Raw genomic sequence first — 22,643 nt, 5'->3', positions numbered from 1 at the left:
CGTATAAAATCTTCCCCTTGCTATTTTTCTTCCACTAACCATTCTTTTCCCACTCCTTTTTTTTTTGGTTAATCTACTCCTGTAACCATACTTGTCAAATTATAATACTCAACTCAAGTCAACTAAACCTTTATCCCAAAACTTTATTAGGGTCGGCTATATGGATTCTCTTTCTCCACTCTAAATGATTTTGGGTTAAATCTATATTTTATATTAATATATTCTAACCTTTTAATTTAACCTAATATCCTTTTTTATTATTTAATTATTTAATCAAATTTAAATAACCGTACAGTCATACGATCGGCCATGTTATATGATAGTGAGTGTTGGGCACTGAAGGAGTCGTATGTATTTAAGATAAGAGTTGTAGAAATGAGAATATTAAGGTGAATGAGTGGTCATACTAGACTAGATAAAATCCGTAATGAGAGTATTAGAGAAAAGGTAAGAGTGATGCCAATTGAGGATAAGTTGAGAGAATGAAGATTGAGATGATTTGATCATGTGAAGCGTAGACATACGGAGGCTCCAGTTAGATAAGTAGAGCACATTAAGTTAGAGGATAGAAAGAAAAGAAGGGGTAGACCTTAACTGACTTGGAGGAGAGTAGTACAACATGACCTAGAAGCATTACACATTTCTGAGAATTTAACCCAAAATCGTTTAGAATGGAGAAAGAGAATCTATATAGCTGACCCCAAATTCTTGGGATAAATGCTTAGTTGAGTTGAGTTAAGTTAATCAAATTTAAATAAGAGTTTCAACACATGCACAATGAAAATCATTGTCTGCAATTTAAGAATTCATAATTTATAACATAAAACTATATGAGATAATAAGAAAAATTTGTTATATTATAAAGCATACTTCTAATTAACTAAGCGATAATTCTATAATTATAAAAACATGTTATTGTGATATATTGTTTTTGCTTATTCTTTAGAACATATATCATTTTTAATTAATTTTTCGAATTTTTGTCAAATCTTATGATTCGATTCAATTTTCGATTCACAAAATGAAGATTTCAATTCTCAATTTAACAACTCCGTACATATTGTATGCTCCTAACTTGTTATAAATATACTCAATTCAAGTCTCTCAGAGAGTTTAGTAAGAATGTCAGCTAATTGGTCATTCGAACTAACAAAACTAGTAGCAATACCTCCAAACTTTATTTTTTGTCCAATAAAGTGACAATCTATCTCTATGTGCTTCATCCTCCCATGAAACACAAGATTAGAACCGATATGTAGTATAACTTGATTGTCACAAATCAGCTACATTTGTTCATCACCTCCACATTTTAACTCTAAAGAAGCTGCTTTAACCATATAAAATCGCATGTAGCTAAAGCCACCCACTACTCTTCTTCTTCTCCTTCTTCTTTTTCCCTTTAATCTTTTGCTGAACAAGTGAAATGGGATCACTCAATTTGTCAACCTAGAATGCGTTCCCAAGCAATTTGGCACATGTGATTTGGGTCGCAAGCCCAAGGGGGTTAAGTGAATCTAGCAACTATGGCTCTAAGAATCCCTAATCCCTATTATGTTTTAATTAAAAACCAACTGAACTGAATCAAATTAAATAATACTAGCTCGGTTTGGTTTCTTTCTTAGTTCAATTCAGTTTGCTTTCAAAATTTTCTCTTATTTGGTTTTTGATTCGATTCGGAACTGAACCAACCGTTTGCATATTGTCACATCATAATAGAATCCAAAATGCCATAGTAACTTTTGAAAAGCAAAAAATATGATCAAATCTTAAAATTTCCACAATCAGTGATAATCAATCATTCAGCAGTATAGAAATGAGTTACTCACAGTTCCTTCTAGCATTTTCAATAATGCTTGCTGGACACCCTCACCTGAAACATCTCTGCTAATGTTTAAACTCTCAGCCTGCAAAATGATCACAATTAAGAAGAGCTTGGACAAAAAGAACACCTAGATATTAAATTACCTGGATGACAAGATAGAAAATTCAGAGAACCTTCTTAGTTATTTTGTCAACTTCATCAATGTAGACTATCCCTTGCTGAGCTGCTTGCACATTGAAATCAGCAACCTAAATGCCAAGAAAGCACAAACGCAGCATGTGCTTGAATGATAGTTATAAAAAGAAATTGCTTAATGACTAAAAAAGCTAAAACCTTTTCATGAATTATCAATTTTAGCACATCCTATTAATTTTATCAATTCTAGCCCCTATCTTTAGCATTTCTTTCAATTTTAGCAATTCGATTCAAATTGATACCAAATGAAAAAATTCACAAATTATCAATTCTAGATGATTCTTTTAATTTTACAAACACATTAAGACAATGCAGAAATTGTATATGAAATGAAAACTTGTGGGAACTTCATAAATCAATTTTTGCATATGCGAAACATACATGATCTAATGATTCATGGAGTTCCTGCTAGTTTTCATATTGATACTCAAAAGTTAAATTAACTTTGTTGAAAGGGCATAGGAATTTTGCATGCTTCTCTCTCTCTCTCTCTCTCTCTCTCTCTCTCTCTCTCTCTCTCAAACACACGCACACAAACAAGCATGTCAGAGATACAGTATGCATAACAGAGGTTTTATGGGTATAAATGTTATCCAAATGTAAAAACTGGAAATAAAAGTTAATGTACAATACAAAACAACACATTTTCCAATAGAGCAGTAGAAATGAACTGTCTACTGAATATCCAGATCAGCACCAAGCATATAAAGCTCTGTGATTAAGCATAAGAAACAACAACAAGAAGCCAGAATTTATATATACCACAAGTAGTTTATACAATATGGACTCAACATCTTCACCAACATATCCAGCCTGCAAAACAAATAATAGCTATTTTTAATTGGACAACATGGAATAGAAAACATCATCTGTAAAGTGCAGCCATGGACAAAGATTAATTCAAATGGAAAGAAACAGCAATCATGCTTTGCTGATTCACTTTACAGTGTTAAACACTATTATTAAGTGAATTCCAACCATTGCACTATCGAGGTTCCGATTCCAACATAACTTGATAACATTTAATATAAGACACCAAGCATGACAGGACACCAAAAGATAAGGAAATAAAAGAATTTGATCAAAAGTTGAACTTAAAAGTTAAAAAAATTCTACTTGGATGTTCAACACTAACTGAGAAATAATGTGGTACTTTCTGTGATTCATGATGAGACATTAATTTAAAAGAGACTTGCCTGAGTTAAGGCTGTCGCATCAGAAATGACAAATGGTACATTAACAAAGCGCGCTAGTGTTTTTGCAAGCAATGTCTTGCCTGTTTCACATGCAAGTAGAACAGAAAGTCTGGAATTATAAATTTGAAGCTTAAGAGAAAGGCTAACAATATAACAATGCAGGAAGTGCTGGTTTATATTGCTTTGCTAGTTGCAGGAGGTAATACATTTTAAAAAAGTGAAGAGACCACACCTGAGCCAGTTGGGCCCATCAAAAGAACATTGCTTTTATCTAGCTCCACATTAGAATCATCGTCCATTGCATCTGAAATTCCTGATTCTGCTTCGGACCTAGTGTCACAATGAAGAGGTCGCATTTTATACTAGCATTGTTTCACAAGTCCATTAATATGAGAAAAATTAGAGATCATATTGTTTCAAAAAAAAAAAAAATAGAGATCACATTTTGAAACCACTGAAAATATGTTGCAATCAATGGGAACAAATGATCATCATCAGCAAGAACCTATGGATCAATAAATGTGGAGGTTGAAATATGAAAAGTTAAGTGATGCAGTGTTGGAAGAGAATTAAGTTTCAGAATTATAGGCATTGTAGAATTAGGAAGTTTAGAGTTTTATTATCTAGGAATTTTATTATTAGTACGAATGTAGAGTTTTACATTGAGTGGATAACAAAGGATCCGAATTTATGGAAAGATCCAAGTGTGTTCAAACCCAAGAGGTTCTTGGAAGGGGATGGAGTTGGCATGGACCTGACAGGAACTATGGCCATGATGAAGATGTTGCCGTTTGAGGCGAGGCAGAGCACTTGCTCGGGCCTTGCTCTTGCTATGTTACACATAAACCTAGTGTTTGCCAAGATGGTCCAAGCTTTCAAGTGGTGACCCACACCCAATGGCCCTCCTGGCCCAACAAAAATTAAAAAATTTTTACCTTCACTATGGTCATGAAGAATCCTCTCAAAGCAGTCATAATGCCTAGGTGAAAGAAATAAAAGAACAAATGACAGATCACGTAGATTTACTCCTACAGTGATGAGCTGAAGCAAAGAGAGACGAAGGTGGAATAGTAGAAAGGGTTACTGAAACTTTGCAAAAATTAAATTAGGGTTTATTTTGAATTAAATTACATTATCACCCTTGGTTAAAGAGTTAACTAGAGTCAAATTTTGTTTTTTTATTATTTATTGTGTCAAGTGAGGCCCACACATTTACAATAAAAAAAATCATTTGATTTGCCACCTAGGATGGGGCATACTCCTCCCAAATCCAATTTGAATTGTGGATAAAATTTATTCCATGTTGGAACATTGGTCAATTTTTCCAAATTCGAAACCATTGGATTAAAACACTAAAGAGCGAAAAGGTTTGGACTTTTAGTGTGCTTAGGTCATTTATTATTATTATTATTATTTTAGTTTAGTTTGTTTAAGATTTCTAATTAGTATTTGATGAGGGTCTCCAATCCTAATGTAATTAGTTTGCAAAACGCAATAAATAGGACCCTATTGAGATTAGAGAGAATTGAAGAATTTCTGGATGTATTTCACAGTGTTACAATGATTCAAATTTATACACAAAGGCTATAGCCTTAATAGGAAAGAAAATCAAAGCTAATAAATACAAATATTCCTAATATCACTAATTTGCATTCTAATTTACAGCTAATACATTAATTAAGGGATTTTAACACATTCTAATTTATAGCTAATGCACTAATTAAGAGATTCCAACACTCCCCCTCAAGTTGGTTCATGTATGTTGCACATGCCCAACTTGCAAACTAGGGTATGAAACACCTTACAACTTAACCCTTTAGTGAACACATCAACTAACTAATCTTTCGAACCTACGTAAGAGACACTTAAGGGACCATCCACAATTTTTTCTTTTATGAAGTGTCTATCAATCTCTATATGCTTGGTCTGATCATGCTGAACTGGATTATGAACTATACTGATTGCAGCTTTGTTATCACAAAACAAAAACAAACCATTAGCTTCAAACAATTTTAATTCTTCCATCAACTTCCGTAACCACAATAACTCACAGTTACCTTGAGTCATTGCCTTGAATTCGGCTTCTGCACTGGATCTAATGTCACATTTTGCTTCTTACTTCTCTAGGTGACTATATTACCACCAACAAAGGTACAGTATCCTGATTTTGATCTCCTATCATCAAGAGACCCAGCCCAATCTGCATCTGTAAAGGCTTTAATCTGAAGGTGACCATGCTTTGAGAAAAAAAATCCTTTCCCAGGTGTAGATTTTAGGTATCGCAAGATGCGAAAAACAACCTACAAATGAGATTTACGAGGATCATGCATATACTGGTTCACTAGACCAACTGCTTATACTATGTCCGGTCTAGTGTGCGAAAGATAAATTAGTTTGCCAACTAACCTCTGATATCTCCCTAAATCCACTGATTTTCCAACTCTAGCTTGCAATTTATGATTGGCCTCAATAAAAGACTCTGCCGATTTACAGCCCAGCATTCCTGTTTATTCCAACAGATCCAAGATATACTTTCTTTGAGAAATAAAGATTCTCTTATCTGATCTAACAACCTCTATTCCAAGAAAGTACTTGAGCCTTCCCAAAACTTTGATTTCAAACTCCTGTGCTAGGCACTCCTTTAAAAGAGTCATTTCTTCCTTATCGTCACCAATTACCACAATATCATCCACATAGACAATAAGTAGTGTGATTTTGCCACCACGATGCCTCATAAATAAGGTATGATCAGCATTGCTTTGGCAGTATCCAAAGGAGATCATCACTTTACTGAACCTATCAAACCATGGTCTAGGTGACTGTTTTAGACCATACATAGCCTTTTTCAATCTGCAAACTTTCCCTCTGGTCTTTTCATCCTCAAACCCTGGAGAAATTTCCATATACACTTCTTCTTCTAAGTCACCATGTAAAAAAGCAATTTTAACATCAAACTGCTGCAAGTCCCACTCAAGATTCGCTGCACATGACAACAGAATTCTGATGGTATTCATTTTAGCAATAGGAGCAAAGGTCTCTTAGTAATCTACTCTGTACATCTGTGTGAAGCCTTTTGCTATCATTCTGGCCTTATACCTCTCAATTGAACCATCTGCTCTATGCTTTACAGTGAACACCTACTGGCATCCAACTGGCTTCTTTTCCAGTGGGAGCGTAATCAGTTCCCATGTCTCATTCTTTGCCAAAGCTTTCGTCTCCTCCACCATAGCTGCCCTCCATTTTGGATCGAGGCAAGCTTTCCTCCAATCCTGAAGGATAGAGACAAAGAAAACAGACAATAGAAAGGCTCTGTAGGATGGAGACAGAGAATTATAGGAGATGAATTAGAAATGGGATGTTTAGTACGGGTCCTAACACCTTTCCGAAAAGCAATAGGAATATCAAGATCATTATCAGAAGAAAGAAGAACAGACTGAGAATCAAAATTAGACTCATCAGGAGCCAAAGGAGACTCATCACATACCTCAAGATGTCCAGGAATTGAATCCAGGGATTCCGATTGATCAATAGTCTTCTGCTCGATGGCTATATCTGTCTTGTTTCGTCGAGTATATGTTCTCAAATCTGGCCTTTTCAGTCTTTCTCGAGATTTAGGTCTCTCTTTGAGTTTCATTGTTAGGTATAGGCTCTAAACCCAAATTCTTCCCTTGAAATTGAAGGTTGGGAGATGATGAGGATGAAGGAAAATACACCTCTTCCTTCCTATGCTCCCCCTGAAGAGGTGGATGCAAATAAGATTCAAATTCCCAGAAGGTAACGTCCATACTCATAAAGCATTTTCGTGAAGGAGGATGATAACACCTATATTCCTTCTGAGTGCTAGAATAACCAACAAAAACACATTTCAGGGCTCGGGGTTCTAATTTCCCACTATTAAGCTTATGAATAAAGCAAACACAACCAAATACCTTTGGAGGAATGGTATATGAATTTTTACCCTGCAAAACCTCTAAAGGACTCTTCAACTCCAATGTCCGAAGAGGCATCCTTGTTAATAAGATATGCAGCAGAAAGAATAGCATCCCCCCAGTAAGGTTTAGGAACATTCGTGGTAAATATAAGAGACCTTGCAACCTCAAGTAAGTGTCGATTTTTTCTCTCAGATACCCCATTTTCCCATGTGCCTTCAAATACTCCTGAAAGACTCCATCATATATTCTATACCATTATCAGTTCTCAATATTTTAACATGAGCATCAAACTGTGTACTAATCATTTTATGCAACTGCTGGAAACAAGAGAAAACTCCATTTTTCCCTTTTATCAAATATACACAAGTTAACCTACTACAACAATCAATAAAGGTCACAAACCATCTGTAACCCGATAAAGACACAGTTTGAGTAGGCCCCCTTACATCAGAATGGATAATCATAAAAGGAAATAAAGTCTTATTATTTATTACAGGATAAGATTGTCTAGTATGTTTAGCAAACTCACAAGCATCACATACTAACAATTCAGTTTTGCATTGTTTAAACAGAAAAGGATAAAGTTTTTCTAACACAGTAAATGAAGGATGTCCTAGTCTCCTATGCCACATGATAATTTGTTCCTCTGCACCCATAGATTGCCCTAACATGGCCTGGCCAACATAATCATTCAAGAGATATAGCTCATCTTGCAGTCTACTACTACCAATCGTTCTCCCTGTCGTCAATTCCTGAAATACACAGTGAGTTGGGAAAAATTCAATTTGCAGTTTAGAGCTTTTGTGATTGAACTGACAGACAAGAGGTTAATAGGAAAACTAGGCACATGTAAAACAGAACTAAGACTTATATTAGGGGTGCATTTAACAGAACCTGTTCCAGAAACACTAGATAAGGATCCATCCGCAGTGGACTTTTTCTTTTCCTGAACATGGAGAATAGGATATGAATTTATTTGAAGAGTCTGCCATATGTTTGTTTGCTCCAGAATCTATAACCCAAAAAGAATTATTAAGATTGGCAAGAAAAGCATTACCAGAGTTGACGAAGTTAGAAGAGGCAACTGTGGTGGATTGCGATTCAAGTTGTGATAGCAAACGCCTTAGAGTCTGTACCTCTTTCATTAGAAAACATCTCAGTGGTGGTAGTATCTTCAGACAGATTCACAGCCTCAGATACATTAGCTTGTGGTCTAGTAAAGCCCATTCTTTTTCCTCCACGCCCTTTAATGAGGCGTCCATGCAATTTCCAACAGTGTTCCTTAGTATGCTAGTTTTTTCCACAATAGTCACAATGTAGTTGATACTTATCTGATGAACCATGTGACTGTTCACGTGAGAAATTAGCAACTAGCCCTGCCTTATCAACAGACATAAAATGAATCATGGCACTCCTGCTCTCTTCCTGCTGAACATAAGAGTATGTCTTAAGGTAGGTAAAGGATCCTTCCCAAGCACTTGGACCCTAATTTGATCATATTCCATATTCAACCCAGTAAGAAAATCATAGATCCGCTCTTTCTCAACCAACTTCTGAAATTTAACAGCATCTTCAGGACATGAAGCGTAAAAGTCCTGGTAAAAGTCCAATTCCTGTCATAGACCACTCAATTCTGCATAATATTGAGCAATAGTTAGCTCACCTTGTTTCATACCATGAACCTTATTTCGAAGCTCATACACTTAAGCATCGTTCTCAACTTGTCTGAGAAACTGCACTCCAAATGGCAGCTGCATTATTCAACAATAAATACCCACGAGCTATATGTGATTGCATGGAATTGATAAGCCATGACATGATAAGAGAATTTTCTGACTCCCATTGACTGTAGGTAAAAGCAGACTTTTCTGGTTTTTGCTTATCTCCAGTAAGATAACCCTGCAACCTTCTAGCTTCAATAAAAAGGAGACACGATCTAGACTATGCAAGATAATTTATCCCATCAAGTTTTACGGGGCTAATAATTAATGAGGAATTTTCAGTTGTAGTAGTCATTTTCCCTTCAACTACTGAATTTTTTGCATCAGACATGATTCAGAGAACTGATTAAAAAAATAGTAGGCAAAAGACAAATACCCAAAAACAAAATTGCAAACCAAGAGATAGGAATGGGCTGAGTAGAGGCGCGGTACACTAGGGATGTCGTCGAAAAAAAAAAAAAAAAAAGTGCAGCCTGGAAAAACTAACCAGGAACAGGCTCACTCCCCAGCGCGTGTACACAAGGTGGAAACCTTCTGTCGGCGCGTGGGATCATGCACCTCACCGGATGGCGGCGAGAATCCAGGCGAGGACCAGCGATGAGGTTCTCTTCCTTCCTAAAGGGGCGGTGACAACTACCTCCCTCAACAGACCCGCTTTCAAGGCTTACCCACACAAACCCTAACTATTTCTCACTATTTTCTCTCTGCAAAAAAAAAAATAGCCAGATAAAATGGATAAAGCTCTGATACCATATTGAGATTAGAGAGAATTGAAGAATTTCTTGATGTATTTCATAGTGTTACAATGATTCAAATTTATACACAAAGGCTATAGCCTTAATAGGAAAGAAAATAAAAGATAATAAATATAAATATCCCTAATATCACTAATTTACATTCTAATTTACAGCTAATACATTAATTAAGGGATTTTAACACATTCTAATTTACAGCTAATGCACTAATTAAGGGATTCCAACAGACCCTTAGGATCTTTGTATGTTAGATTTGATTATGATTGTTATTGACAATTAAATAAAGTTAATGAGAATTTGTTTCTCTAGCGAATTTTCTCTTCGTTCTTGATAAATAGTTTCTCTTGATCTCTTTATTGTTCCTATTCAAAAAGAAAAGCATCAAAACCCAAAACCCCAAAATGGACCCATCGCAAAAATTAGCTATTGTCTCTTCAGGTTCACCACCCTCACAACATCAATCCACCACATTGCCAAGAGTCAAACAACACAAATTCAACTTCTTGAAGATAGCCATAGCAGTAGACCCAGTCACATTAAAATTGGACCCAAATCCAAAACCCAAATGATTCGACCTCCTCCCGGTGTCAAAGGTCTTCCAAGATCCTTGTTTGCCACCTTCAACACTTCCCAAGGCAATTTGACCATCAAATGTTGACTAGAATACGAAATCCGAATGGGTCGTCTTTCAATTCAAGATGCAACCCGCTTGAAACTCAATAGTTTCCAGCATTTGCTCCTCCCCCACAACTCATCAACTCTTGTAGACTCTAATGCTACAACTTCAACATCCAGAAGCTTCTCAAAGTATAAGATCAGTTGTGTTGGTCAAGACACGAAGCAACTATGGCAAGATCAATGTCGTGACACTATCTGGAGCATCGCCTACTGCCATCGACATGGTTTCAAATAACATCTGTTATTTACAGATTTTAAAGAGCGCCATTATGCATGAGGCCGTTATTTACAGGCAAACAGGTACTTGCAAGTGTAATAGCCGTTACGGCCGTTACCGATCATTAAATAACGATAATGGCCGTTACTTTAAAGATTTCTCTACCATTTTTTCACATGTGCACAGTGTTTTGGCGCCCTTTTTATTGTCTCTGCATACAACACTTTAGTAGCTGCTATTTGGCTTCAATTTCTCTAAAATTTTCACTCAAAGTTTCCTCATTTCTTCATACAACATCTCTCCTTTCATTGTTTTCAAAGAATCTTAGCTAAGATTAGTAGATTACTCTATTCTCTAAAGCTAATTCTTGAAAAAAGACTAAAAGAGGTAAGTTATTTATTGTTTTATACTATTTATTTTCATTATGTGCTGTTTTTTTTTTTGTTTTGTTTGTTGTTTTGCATATTTGTTGAAAAAATTTAATATTTATATTAGATTTGTTGTTAACTTAGTAGTTTGAAGGGTTAGTACGCCCGATCTATAGGTTTACGTGTTTTTTGTAATTATTTTAAACTATTTTCAGAATTAATTTTAGGTTTTACATTATTAATTATAAAATAACATAAAATGAAATTTAGGCTTCATTAATATTTGCTTATGCTATGTATAAGTTTAGAGTTGAGAATATAAAATTTTGGCTTCATTAAAACTTAAGTTTAAATTAAATACTTATCTTAGTTATTATAGGTAATATTTAATGGATATGTAAGTGTAAATTTCATAAAAAATATATATTGTCATTTAAAAAAACACTGTTTTAAATTAAAAATATATATATTTTTTAACTTATTAATTAATTTCATTTCATATGTCCAAATTTGATGTTAGTACTTAATAATAGTACTTGTATTGTTAATATGGTATAAGTGACTTATGACACTATATTTATTCAAATTAACTATATCTCATTTGTTGAACAGTGAGATTGACACCTAGAATTTGAAAATGCCTCAAGGAGTTTCTGCTACTGGTAAACCAAGTGATGACATTGGATGAAAGTTTACCAACCCAACATGAAAAAAAAGGAGAAATAACTTGCAATTTCTGTGGAAAAAAAAATAATTGGAGGAATAACTAGATTGAAGTTACACTTGGCTAATATACCAAGTCAAGTTGCTGATTGTCAAAAAGTGTCATTACAAGTAAGGAAAGACATGGCAAATATGTTAAAGGAATTTCAAGTTACCCAAAAAGACAGAGAAGAAAGAGAAAATTAGAAGAATAAATAATGAATATTAACAGAGCAGAGTCAGATGATGATGAGGAAGAGGATATAGAGTTAAAAATGGCGAGACGAGAAAGTCTATGGCAATTTGATGAAGATGCATTTCCAAGGAGAGCTGGTGCTCATTTTGAAGGTGGTGGTAGTAGCTGCCATGATGCTTCCCACCAAGTATTAGGCTAGTAGGCTACTATTCGTGAAAGGGGTAGAGAAGCTACAAGATATGCAAAGGCATCAACACCAACTACCCGATTAGCTACAGTTGAAATTGAGTTGGAGAAAAATAAAGCGCAATACAAGCAGCCAAAATTAAAAACAAAATGGATGAAGACACAAAAGGTAAAGCTCCTCAAAGCTTTTGGCAATTTCGTGATTCACAATAGATTGCCTTTCAGTATTGTGAAGTCACCTTAGACCAAGCCACTTCTTAAAACAACTGCTGAAGTAGGGCCTAATGTATCTCTATTAAGTGCATATGAGATATCTGAAGTATATCTGAAAAATGAACACAAAGAAATGAAGAAATATATTGCTTCATTTGAAGGGATTGAAAAGATAGGGAAGTGACCATCATGTGTGATGGATGGAGTGGGCCAACTCGAATAAGCATAATAAATTTTCTAGTATATCCAAATCTCCCCTCATCAGAGTCATCAGAGCAACCACCATACTTTCAGCAACCCAATTTGAGCAATCCATTTGGTATGAGTTCCTTATTCAGCTTCAATCCACCACAATACCACCAATATAGTCAAGTTGATGATCAAAGCTCTTAAAGTCATAATTAAAGTCAAGACCAACAAAAACCTCCAAGACACTCATTTTGGTGGTAGTAAGATTTTTTTTTTATTATTATTATATGTTGAGAAAAGGGAGATTGAGGTGGTTTGGTCATGTGAAGCGTAGACATACGAAGGCTCAAGTTAGACAAGTAGAGCACATTAGGTTAGAGGATAGAAAGAAAAGAAGGGGTAGACCTAAACTGACTTAGAGGAAGGTAGTATAACATGACCTAGAAGCATTATACATTTTCGAGGATTTAACCCAAAATCGTTTAGAGTGGAGAAAGAGAATCCATATAGCCAACCCCAAATTTTTGGGATAAAAGCTTAGTTGAGTTGAGTTGAGTTTTATGTCTATATCTAGTATTCTAGATTCTAATTCTGTATTATCTACATAATTATTTTAGCCTATAAATTGTGTAAAGCTAATGATATCTAAAAATGATAGGCTTAATGTCTTTATTAGGTGCATTTGTGCTTACTATATAATTGTGTATCTTAATTTTACTTGTATCTACCAATATATAGTCATTTTACGAACATTGAAAATTAAAAAAAAAAAAATTTACGTAGCGCCAGGTGTTACCATTATGTTACGGTCGTTATAGGCCTGTTTCCGTTACCCGTGACCACGACCGCAATTTGAAACCATGGTCGTCGACCCTATTCTTACTGTTAGACCAGTCATCTAATGCTCCAACAACCCAAATTCAACGGGTCGGGTCATTTACCTGTTTTTGTAACTAGTGAGTTCATGTGCTTGCTATGAACACAGAGCACAAACCTTTTGCTTTCCTCGTTGACATCGGCAAGCTCCATTTCACCCTACTGTATATTGCTGCGTCAGCAATCAATGCCATGTTATCACTGCCATCTTAGCACCCGTTAGCAAAATTTTGACAATGTACGTCTTTGCTAATTTTGAAGTTCTTTCAATGTTCTGAGTCCAATTCTGACATCTATTTTGGATAAAAACGACTACCAAAGGCTACAAATGTGAGTTTTTTTTAGTGAGGTATGTTTCTTTAATTTGAATATCATGTTATTAACTCATATCAAGAGATTACAAGATGAAGTTGATTAGTACAAAACTAATATTGAACAACTACAAGATGCAATTGATTCCTATAGAATTGAATTGGCAAATCTTAAATAAATATTATGGGTATTCCAATGTTTATTATGATTTATATTATAAAAATCAGGACATTTCAACAAATTTTACAAGACAGAAAGAGAATATTGAGATATTAAACAACTCTTACAAGTCAAGGAAAAAGAACATTAAGCATGGAAGAAATAATTTGTGATTTCAAGTGTGGAAAAATTGAAGCACATATTGTTGAGTTGTTAAAAGTTGAATTGAAAGCAAAGCTTGATAAGATATCAACAATTGTCCAAGAACTTAGAGGAGAACTTAAAGAAGTAAAGTAAGAAACTAATGAAGCCAATCAAGCCATGGAGACTTTCAAGACTTCAATGAATATAGAAGAAAATTAAGACAACCAAGCCATGGAGAATCCAACGATAATTGAAGATAATCAAGCCAAGAAAACAATGGAAGTTGAAAATTTTCAAATTCCCTTGTTCGTATTGAAATAAAGAGACGTTCAATTTTTTTTTCTGACTAAGTTTATTTGTTTTGAAGAAAAGAATGGAGCTCTTCGTTTCAACCTTTTTGCCATCATCCTAAGAAGATTGAGTCGCTTATTCTCCAAATTTGGTTTCTAATTCTTCTGCACTTTAAAACTCAAGGTCCAGTTTTCTCCAACCAGAGGAGAATGACGCTGTATTGGAGGAGAACTATGTTTAGGAATAATAGTCATATAAGAATTAGGAAGTTTAGGATTTTATTATTATTATTAGATTTATTATCATTATTATTATTTTAGTTTAAGGATGTCAAGTTTAGGAACAATTCAAGTAAGGTCAGAAGAAATAGTGTAGCTCGAACAAAGTGGTGGGAGTTCAAAGGAGTAAAGCAAGTAAAGTTCAAAAATGAGCTTCTCGAGTCCGAAGTATGGAAACTGGATATGGAGGCCAATGATATATGGATACAGATGGCATCAAAGATTAGAGAAGTAGCTAGAAAAGTACTTGGAGAATCTAAAGGACATGGACCACCCTCAAAAGAGAGATGGTGGTGGAATGAGGAATTACAAAAGGCAGTGAAGAGAAAAAGGGAATGGTATAAGAAATTACCTAAATGTAATAATAATGAGGCATATGAACAGTATAAGATAGCAAAGAAAGAGGCAAAAAAAGCAGTTAGTCAAGCAAGAGCACAGGCCTTTGAAAAGTTATATGAGAAACTTGGAACTAAAGAAGGGGAGAAAGATATTTATAGATTAGCAAGGAGGAGAGAAAGGAAATGTCAAGATCTCAATCAAGTTAGGTGCATTAAGGATAAAGAAGAAAAAATGTTAGTGAAAGATGAGGACATTAAAGAAAGATGGAGAAATTATTTTAATGATCTCTTTAATAATAGTCAAAATGGTAATAGCGTGAATATAGATTATAGAACAATAGAAAAGAATGTGAATTATACTAGAAGGATTAAATCTTTAGAAGTAAAGGAAGCACTTAAGAGAATGAAAGTGGGTAAAGCCTGTGAACCCGATGAAATACCAATTGAAGTGTGGAAGTATTTGGGAGATATGGGAGTGGCATTGTTAACTAAATTATTTAATAAGATTCTAAACTCAAAGAAAATGCCTGATGAATGGAGGAAGAGTATTTTAATACCTATTTTTAAAAATAAGGGAGACATACAGAGTTACTCAAACTATAGGGGAATTAAACTCATGAGCCATACTATGAAGTTGTGGGAGAGAGTTGTGGAGCATCGACTACGTCATGATACTTCTATCTCTCTCAATCAATTTGGTTTCATGCCCGGTCGTTCAACTATGGAAGCGATCTTTCTCATTAGAAGCTTGATGGAGAAATATAGAGATGTGAAGAAATATCTACACATGGTTTTTATTGATTTGGAGAAGGCTTATGATAATGTTTCAAGAGAGGTCTTATGGAATGTGTTAGAACAAAAGAGGGTATCTATTAGGTACATACAAGTATTGAAAGATATGTATAAAGGAGCAACTACTATTGTGCGCACAGTGGGAGGGGACACGAGATTTTCCGATCTCAATTGGATTACACCAAGGATCAGCCATAAGCCCTTACCTTTTTACATTAGTTTTAGATGAACTGACGAAACATACACAAGAGAGTATTCATTGGTGCATGATGTTTGCGGATAATATTGTTCTGATAGATGAGACACGAGAAGAAGTCAATAGAAAACTAGAACTTTGGAGAAGCACTCTAAAGTCAAAGGGTTTTAAGTTAAGTAGAACGAAGACAGAATACATGCATTGCAAGTTCAGTGAAGGCCAAACTGGTGATAGGGAAGGAGTTAGTTTGAATGGAGTGGTACTATCCCAAAGTAATCACTTTAAATATCTAGGCTCAGTCCTTCAAGTAGATGGGGGATGTGAGGAGGATGTTAGTCATAGGATTAAAGCCGGATGGTTGAAGTGGAGACGTGCCACGGGAGTTTTATGTGATCGTAAGATTCCCAATAAATGGAAAGCAAAATTTTACCGTACAGCCATGCGACCGGCTATGTTATATGGTAGTGAGTGTTGGGCACTGAAAGAGTCGTATGCATCTAAAATAAGAGTTGCAGAGATGAGAATGTTAAGGTGGATGAGTGGCCATACTAGACTAGATAAAGTCCGTAATGAGAGTATTAGAGAAAAGGTAGGATTGGTGCCAATTGAAGATAAGTTGAGAGAAGGGAGATTAAGGTGGTTTGGTCATGTGAAACGTAGACATACGGAGACTCCAGTTAGACAAGTAGAGCACATTAGGTTAGAAGATAGAAAGAAAAAAAGGGGTAGACCTAAATTGACTTAGAGGAGAGTAGTACAACATGACCTAGAAGCATTACACATTTCTGAGGATTTAACCCAAAATCGTTCAGAGTGGAGAAAGCGAATCCATATAGCCGACCTTAAATTTTTGGGATAAAGGTTTAGTTGAGTTGAGTATTATTATTTTAGTTTAAGTTTGTTTAGAATTTCTAATTAGTATTTGACTATGGATTCTAATCCTAATGTAATTAGAATTGCAACTCTACAAATGGGACCCCTAGGATCTCTACATAAGTACATTTTATTGTGATTATTATTGACCATTAAATAAAGTTAATGAGAATTTGTTTCTCTAGAGAATTTTTTTTCTTTGTTCTTGAGAATTACTTTCTCTTGATCTCTTTATTCTTCCTGTTCTACATCAGTATGGAAGTAAGTGAAAACTAACCCTTTCTGCAAAGAGGCATGGTAAATCCTCTTATAGTGGTTGTAGACAGCCACAGAAAGCACCTGCAACACAATCATGAACCATTGTTCACTACTCTTAAAAGATTAAACAACATCCAAGATTAAGCTAATTTAATGAATCTACACAAATCATCACAAGACTAAGGGTATAATTTTGCAGTTGATGTTATTAACCTAGAATGACACATTGCACAGAACATGGTTGCTTTTCAATTTATTAGAACTATCAGCTTCTATATATGGTAGACCAAAGTACCATTTCTAACAACTGAGCAAATGCACAATAACGATATCATGTTGACAATGCCCCACAAAAAAAAAAAGGTCAAGTAAAGATTCATAAAATCAGTTCAAAATGACAAAGCAAGAATAAAAGTAAAATCATTGAGTAGATATCAAGCTGATTTACAACTAAATTGAGGCATACAAATTCAATGAAGGACAGGATATGATTGTCATGCAATTTGGAAGCTGTACCAACCAACATGTGCTAATGCATTGTGAGAAATCATAAACTCAGCACAAATTATCTAAAAAATAGCAATGCCTTAGATTTATGTTAATCAGAATGCCAATTTGGTCACATATCAACTCATGACACTGAAATATAGTATTCAGTGATAGAATATTGATATAAATAATACAAATGATATAAAGTCGGAAGAGCAAACCTTTTTGGCTCTGTCTTGACCTATAACGAACTTATCAAGTCCCTTGCAAATCTCCTTTGGCGTGGGCAAATCCTTCCCCAAATTAGATCCACCCCATCCAGCAGTCCTTTCCCCTCCTCCAGCTGGTCCAGTGGCTCTAATCACATTAACCCCGGGAGCAAATGGCGGGCCAGGTGGAGTATGAACTGCAAGGACATTCTCACCAGGGGGCGGCCAATTCTCAGGTGGGTCCCCTGCGTAGGTCCTGAGAGTATCCCAAAAGGAAGCCCTGAGTCCATTGGTGTAATCCTCCTGGGAATCCTCAGCGGCGTTATTATTGGATTGTTTGGAGGAGTTTCTGTTCTTTGGTTTATTGTTACTAACTCTGCCAATTTCAATAAAGCTACCCTGAAGAGGAGCAATCTTGTAAGGACGAAAGTAATAGGCGGTTTTACAACTGGGGCAAAAATTAACGGCCTGATGGCTGCTGTTATCACTATTAGGTCCTCCACGATTGGAGTAATGGTGATTGGGATTCAAATCAAGATTAGAGGAAGGAAAGTGGCGATTAGAGAAGAGGAGATCCATATGCTTGGAACAGCGAGGGCAATTGGTTTCGGCCCTAATTTTACGAATATCAGAATCGCCATCATTGGAATTACCACCGCCGGAGCCAAAGCCATGGTTCCAAGTGTATCTCTCTTGAAGTCCGATAAGCGACTCTCTCCGGCGGTTGCATCCAACGTTGAGATAGTTTAAATGGTAAGAGATTGTGGAAAGCTGAAGGAAACGGTGGAGAGAGCGATCAGGACGAGAAAAAAGGAGAGGAATGCGTGTGAGCTTCTTCCATCTTCTCATTGCAGACATGACTAGAAGAAACAATGAAAGAAAAAGGACGAGACCTATGGAGAACAAATTGAAGGAGAAGAAGAAGAAGACAGTTAATACAGAAATATAGAATAAGAGCAGTGGTTGAAGAATTTGCAGGCAGAGAGCGTTTATCGGAGGAAACATGGAGAGAAAACTTTCTTTCCTATTTGTATTAGCTTATTCTCCAGTCTTAAATGTAATTTTGTTTTTAACTGCGCCCTGCTTGTGCTTGCTTCTGCTTTCCAATTTTTAATAGTTTGACCGGGTTAGTTTACTTCAGGCCTTCACCCATTTTTCAGGGGATTGGGGATTATGTAAACATTTTGTAATAGGAAAATTTTATAATTACTTTTTTTAATACTAATATTCATTTTATAAATAACTCTCCTTACATTAATTAATAATTTATTTAATAATAAAAATAATAAGAGTGGTATATTTTATAGTTATTTAGTTTGAAAAAATAAGATGATTTAATTAAATTTTACAATTTATCCCATTAAATTTTTATAAAATGATAATAATCAATCATGGAAAATTTATTAATTTAATGAAAAAAATTCTCCACATAAAAGAGTGTATATAATAATTTTTTTAATAATGCTAAAAAATATTTTAATAAAAATTAAATAGGGCATACCTATTTAATATTTTAATTTAATATTTATTATTTTAATTAAAATTTAAGATATTGTAAAAAATGATAATTTAAAATATTGAAGAAAATTTTTTTTCTTTTAAATTAATACTTTTTTTGCAATTAATTATTTTATGTAAAAAATAATATTTAACAAAAATTTAATAAAATAAATCATAAAATTTTATTAAATTACTTTATTTGTCATAATAAAGTTTTGTTTTGAATTAAATAATCATATAACACCCGAGTAAATAAAGTGAAGAAGCAATAGAATAATCATTAAAAAAAAACACTTTTTCTTGTGAATTTCATATTTTTTTTAAAATATATTAACATTTAAACCATGTGCCTGCAAAAATATATTTTTGATTTTTTTTTTTAAATTGTTAGCCTAAAAATATTAAATTTAGAAAATTTTTTCTTAAAATTTAATATTTACACCTTTAAATTTTAGCATTTGTCTCTTAAAATTTTGAATAAAATAAAAGGACAAAATTATAGATGTTCTCTGATATGTAGTTTTAGAAAAAAAGTAAATTATAATTTAGTTTCTGAAGTTTAATAAAGTTTACATTTAATCCCTATATATCTAAAACCAAACAATTTAATTTTTTAGATTTGATGAAACTTATAATTTAATCTCTCCCATTAAAATTTCATTAAGTTATCATTAATTTTAACAAAAATAATTAAAATATCATTAACTCTATTTTCAATCCGAAAATAATTTAGTATTTGAGATTTTATTTTACTAGCAATTTAATCACTGAGATTTTGTTAAACCTATAAATTAGTCCATGTAGTTCTAAAACTAAGTAATTTAGTCCTTAATATTTTAATAAACTTATAAGTTAGTCCCTATTGCTAGAATTACAATATATATATATATATATATATATATATATATTAATTATTAAAATAATAATGACATAAATAGAATTTTACAAACTTATATGTGCCTATTTATATATAGTTATAATTTTTAAGGATCAATTTATAAAATATATGAATGATTTTGTAATTAACCAAAATTTTTAAAGACCTTAAAGTAATTAATCCATATTTTAATCATTTAAATTTAAATTTTTTTAATTCAATGGGACTCGCATTTTAAAAATATATGGACTAAATTATTAATAAAATAAAATTTTAAGGACTAAATTGTCAATAAAATAAATCTCAAGGACTAAATTATTTTTAAATTGAAAATAGAGATAAGGGAATTTTAATTATTTTTACTAAAATTAATGGTAACTTAATGAAATTCTAATGGCAGAGACTATGTTACAGGTTTATCAAATCTTAGAAACTAAATTATTTGATTCTGAAAATACAGAAACAAAGTTGTAGATTTTATCAATCTCAAAGACTAAATTATAGTTTACTCTTTTAAAAATCAACTTAAAATTTGCCTTTTGTCTTTTTGAATCACAACCCATAAAAAAGAGAATAAAATAGAAATAAATTTAGAAAGAGTTAAACAAAGTCAAACAGAAAAAAGATAAATGATCAATAATCAAATCCAATAATGGGATTTGACAATAAAATTAGTAATTTTGTATTTGTATTTAGTTTCTTTTTTTTTTATTTTGAATATAAAATATAAATAATATTTTCTTATAATTAATCAAAATTGAAAAATTATTATTAGAAGTATAATTAATAATAAATCATTAAAATTAAAAAATATAAAAATTATTTTGCATTTTCATACAATAAATTAAAATTAAAATGGTAAACTTATAAAAAAATATTAAAAGGTAATTAAGCAATTAATGAACAATGAAAATTTTTTAAAAAAACTATTCATGCATTAGTGTGGTGTGTGTTTCAATTTCTTTATTTTTGGGCTAAAGTACCACTTCATTTGCATGGCACAAATTTCACATGTATTTTCATTATATTTTTTGGCAAATGACCAATTTTAACTCTTTAACTAGTACCTAATAGTTATTTTAGCCTAAAAAAAAATTCATTCAAATATGCACTAACATTTTAATTTCAGTTAAATAAACCTCTTACATTTCCTAGAGAGAAAATGGATAAAACCATATGCCACCTTATCACTCTTAAGAAGACTAGACTAAAGATGGAAGAGGAAGGAATATCTCTCACCTCTTTTTTGTGAGATCTCCTTATTTTTTATGCTCTATCAATTTCTTCATGTCATTTGCCTCCTTTAAATGGACTATATCGATATTAATGCCTCCACTACCACTAATGATAACAAGGAAAATTTGATTTCAAAGTCAAATCTCTACTTGGTCTTTGAGTACCTCGATACTAATATTAAGAAATTTATCAATTCACACCGCAAAAGCCCTAATCCTTAGCCTATCTCTCCTGGTCTCATTCAAAGCTTCCTTTTTCAACTGTGTAAGGGCATTGTTGACCTCGGGCTTGGCTGTGCTTTTACTATCTCCTCAAGAATTGCACCCATAAGATTGTCAATTGTTAGTATGGGGCTCCCAAGTTCTTGCTCAATTCCACGCATTACTTTACCATCATCACTATGTGGTTTATTAGTTGCATCTTCAATAATCTCAATTTTCACGCTTTTTATCTACAGTATCAAGGATCTCCAAATGGTCCATTTAGTAATGAGTAGGGTATTTGTGGATTTGTGAATTTTTTTTATTGGTTTTTGTGGATTTTATGATTTGTCAATGGCTTGTGGATTTATGGTTTGTAAATTATATATATTGTTTATAATACGAATATATAATTTATAAATTTTGGAGATTTGGCTTATGGCCAAAACTCATTCTTTCTTATTTTCATGTTTCTTAGTTAGTTTTCCGTAAAATTATTAGGTAGTCTAAGCAAGCTTAGATTCAAATCCTAAAAGTTTCAACCTCAAAACAAAGCATTTGAATCTTTAACTATGCGAAAGTCTGATTGTCCCTCAGAAGGAGATATGTAGGAAGTTTAAGTATGCGTAGATTTAAATCCTTAAAATTCATATCATATTCAATTACACCGTAAAACTCAAAATGAGCAAGTTTTAGTCCTTAAACACAATTTAGGGCACTATTGTGACCATAAGAAGCAAAATGCATAAGGAAGCAACATCTGGGTAGCTTGTAAGGCGCAAAATGCGCAAAGTATAACAAACTGCATTTCAAAACTATGAGAAGGTTTGATTCTCCCTTAAAAGGAGATATGTAGGAAGCTTATGAAAATCTTAATGCAAAGTTTTAAAACATATGATAAATCACAGTCACTTATTACAGTTATGGAATTGTTAGTCTCAGTGTGACACCCCTTACCCGTCTATGGTATAGCCGAGTAAGATATGTCACACAGTGTACCGGAACACCCTATTTTATTTCAATCATTTTTATCTTCCTTATTTATTTCTTTCATAGTTATGAAGTACAATTCATTTAAGTCATTTTTTGAAATTATAAATTTATTTGAGGTTTCGTAAATTTATAGAAAATCCGGCAGAGTACCGGCTAAAAATGGAGAAAACAGTTCTTCGGAACCTGTGAAAAACACTTCCAATAAGTTTTCAATCATTCCCAAACTCCATTTTATCAACAAAGTCTCAATAT

The 22,643-nt window shown here is 33.4% G+C and overlaps 1 protein-coding gene and 1 pseudogene across 1 annotated transcript in view; one reads left to right on the top strand and one right to left on the bottom strand.

Moving 5' to 3' along the window:
• LOC110655839 (CLP protease regulatory subunit CLPX3, mitochondrial) overlaps positions 1-18,641 on the bottom strand; it is a 33,324-nt gene extending 14,683 nt beyond the window's left edge. Inside the window, exons 1-7 of the mRNA XM_021812301.2 lie at positions 17,598-18,641; positions 16,907-16,968; positions 3,446-3,543; positions 3,214-3,293; positions 2,780-2,830; positions 1,996-2,070; positions 1,827-1,904 (exon numbers count right to left, since the gene is read on the bottom strand). Coding sequence (XP_021667993.2) covers positions 1,827-1,904; positions 1,996-2,070; positions 2,780-2,830; positions 3,214-3,293; positions 3,446-3,543; positions 16,907-16,968; positions 17,598-18,590 — 1,437 coding nt within the window. The 5' untranslated portion in view covers positions 18,591-18,641. The remainder of the gene's footprint in view (positions 1-1,826; positions 1,905-1,995; positions 2,071-2,779; positions 2,831-3,213; positions 3,294-3,445; positions 3,544-16,906; positions 16,969-17,597) is intronic.
• Positions 18,642-21,124: 2,483 nt separating this feature from the next.
• Positions 21,125-21,694, top strand: LOC110655789 (cyclin-dependent kinase B1-1-like; annotated as a pseudogene).
• Positions 21,695-22,643: the final 949 nt, after the last annotated feature.

This window comes from Hevea brasiliensis, chromosome 18 (genome assembly GCF_030052815.1).
Source record: "Hevea brasiliensis isolate MT/VB/25A 57/8 chromosome 18, ASM3005281v1, whole genome shotgun sequence".
Lineage (NCBI taxonomy): Eukaryota > Viridiplantae > Streptophyta > Magnoliopsida > Malpighiales > Euphorbiaceae > Hevea > Hevea brasiliensis.
This window is presented reverse-complemented; position numbering and strand designations above follow the sequence as displayed.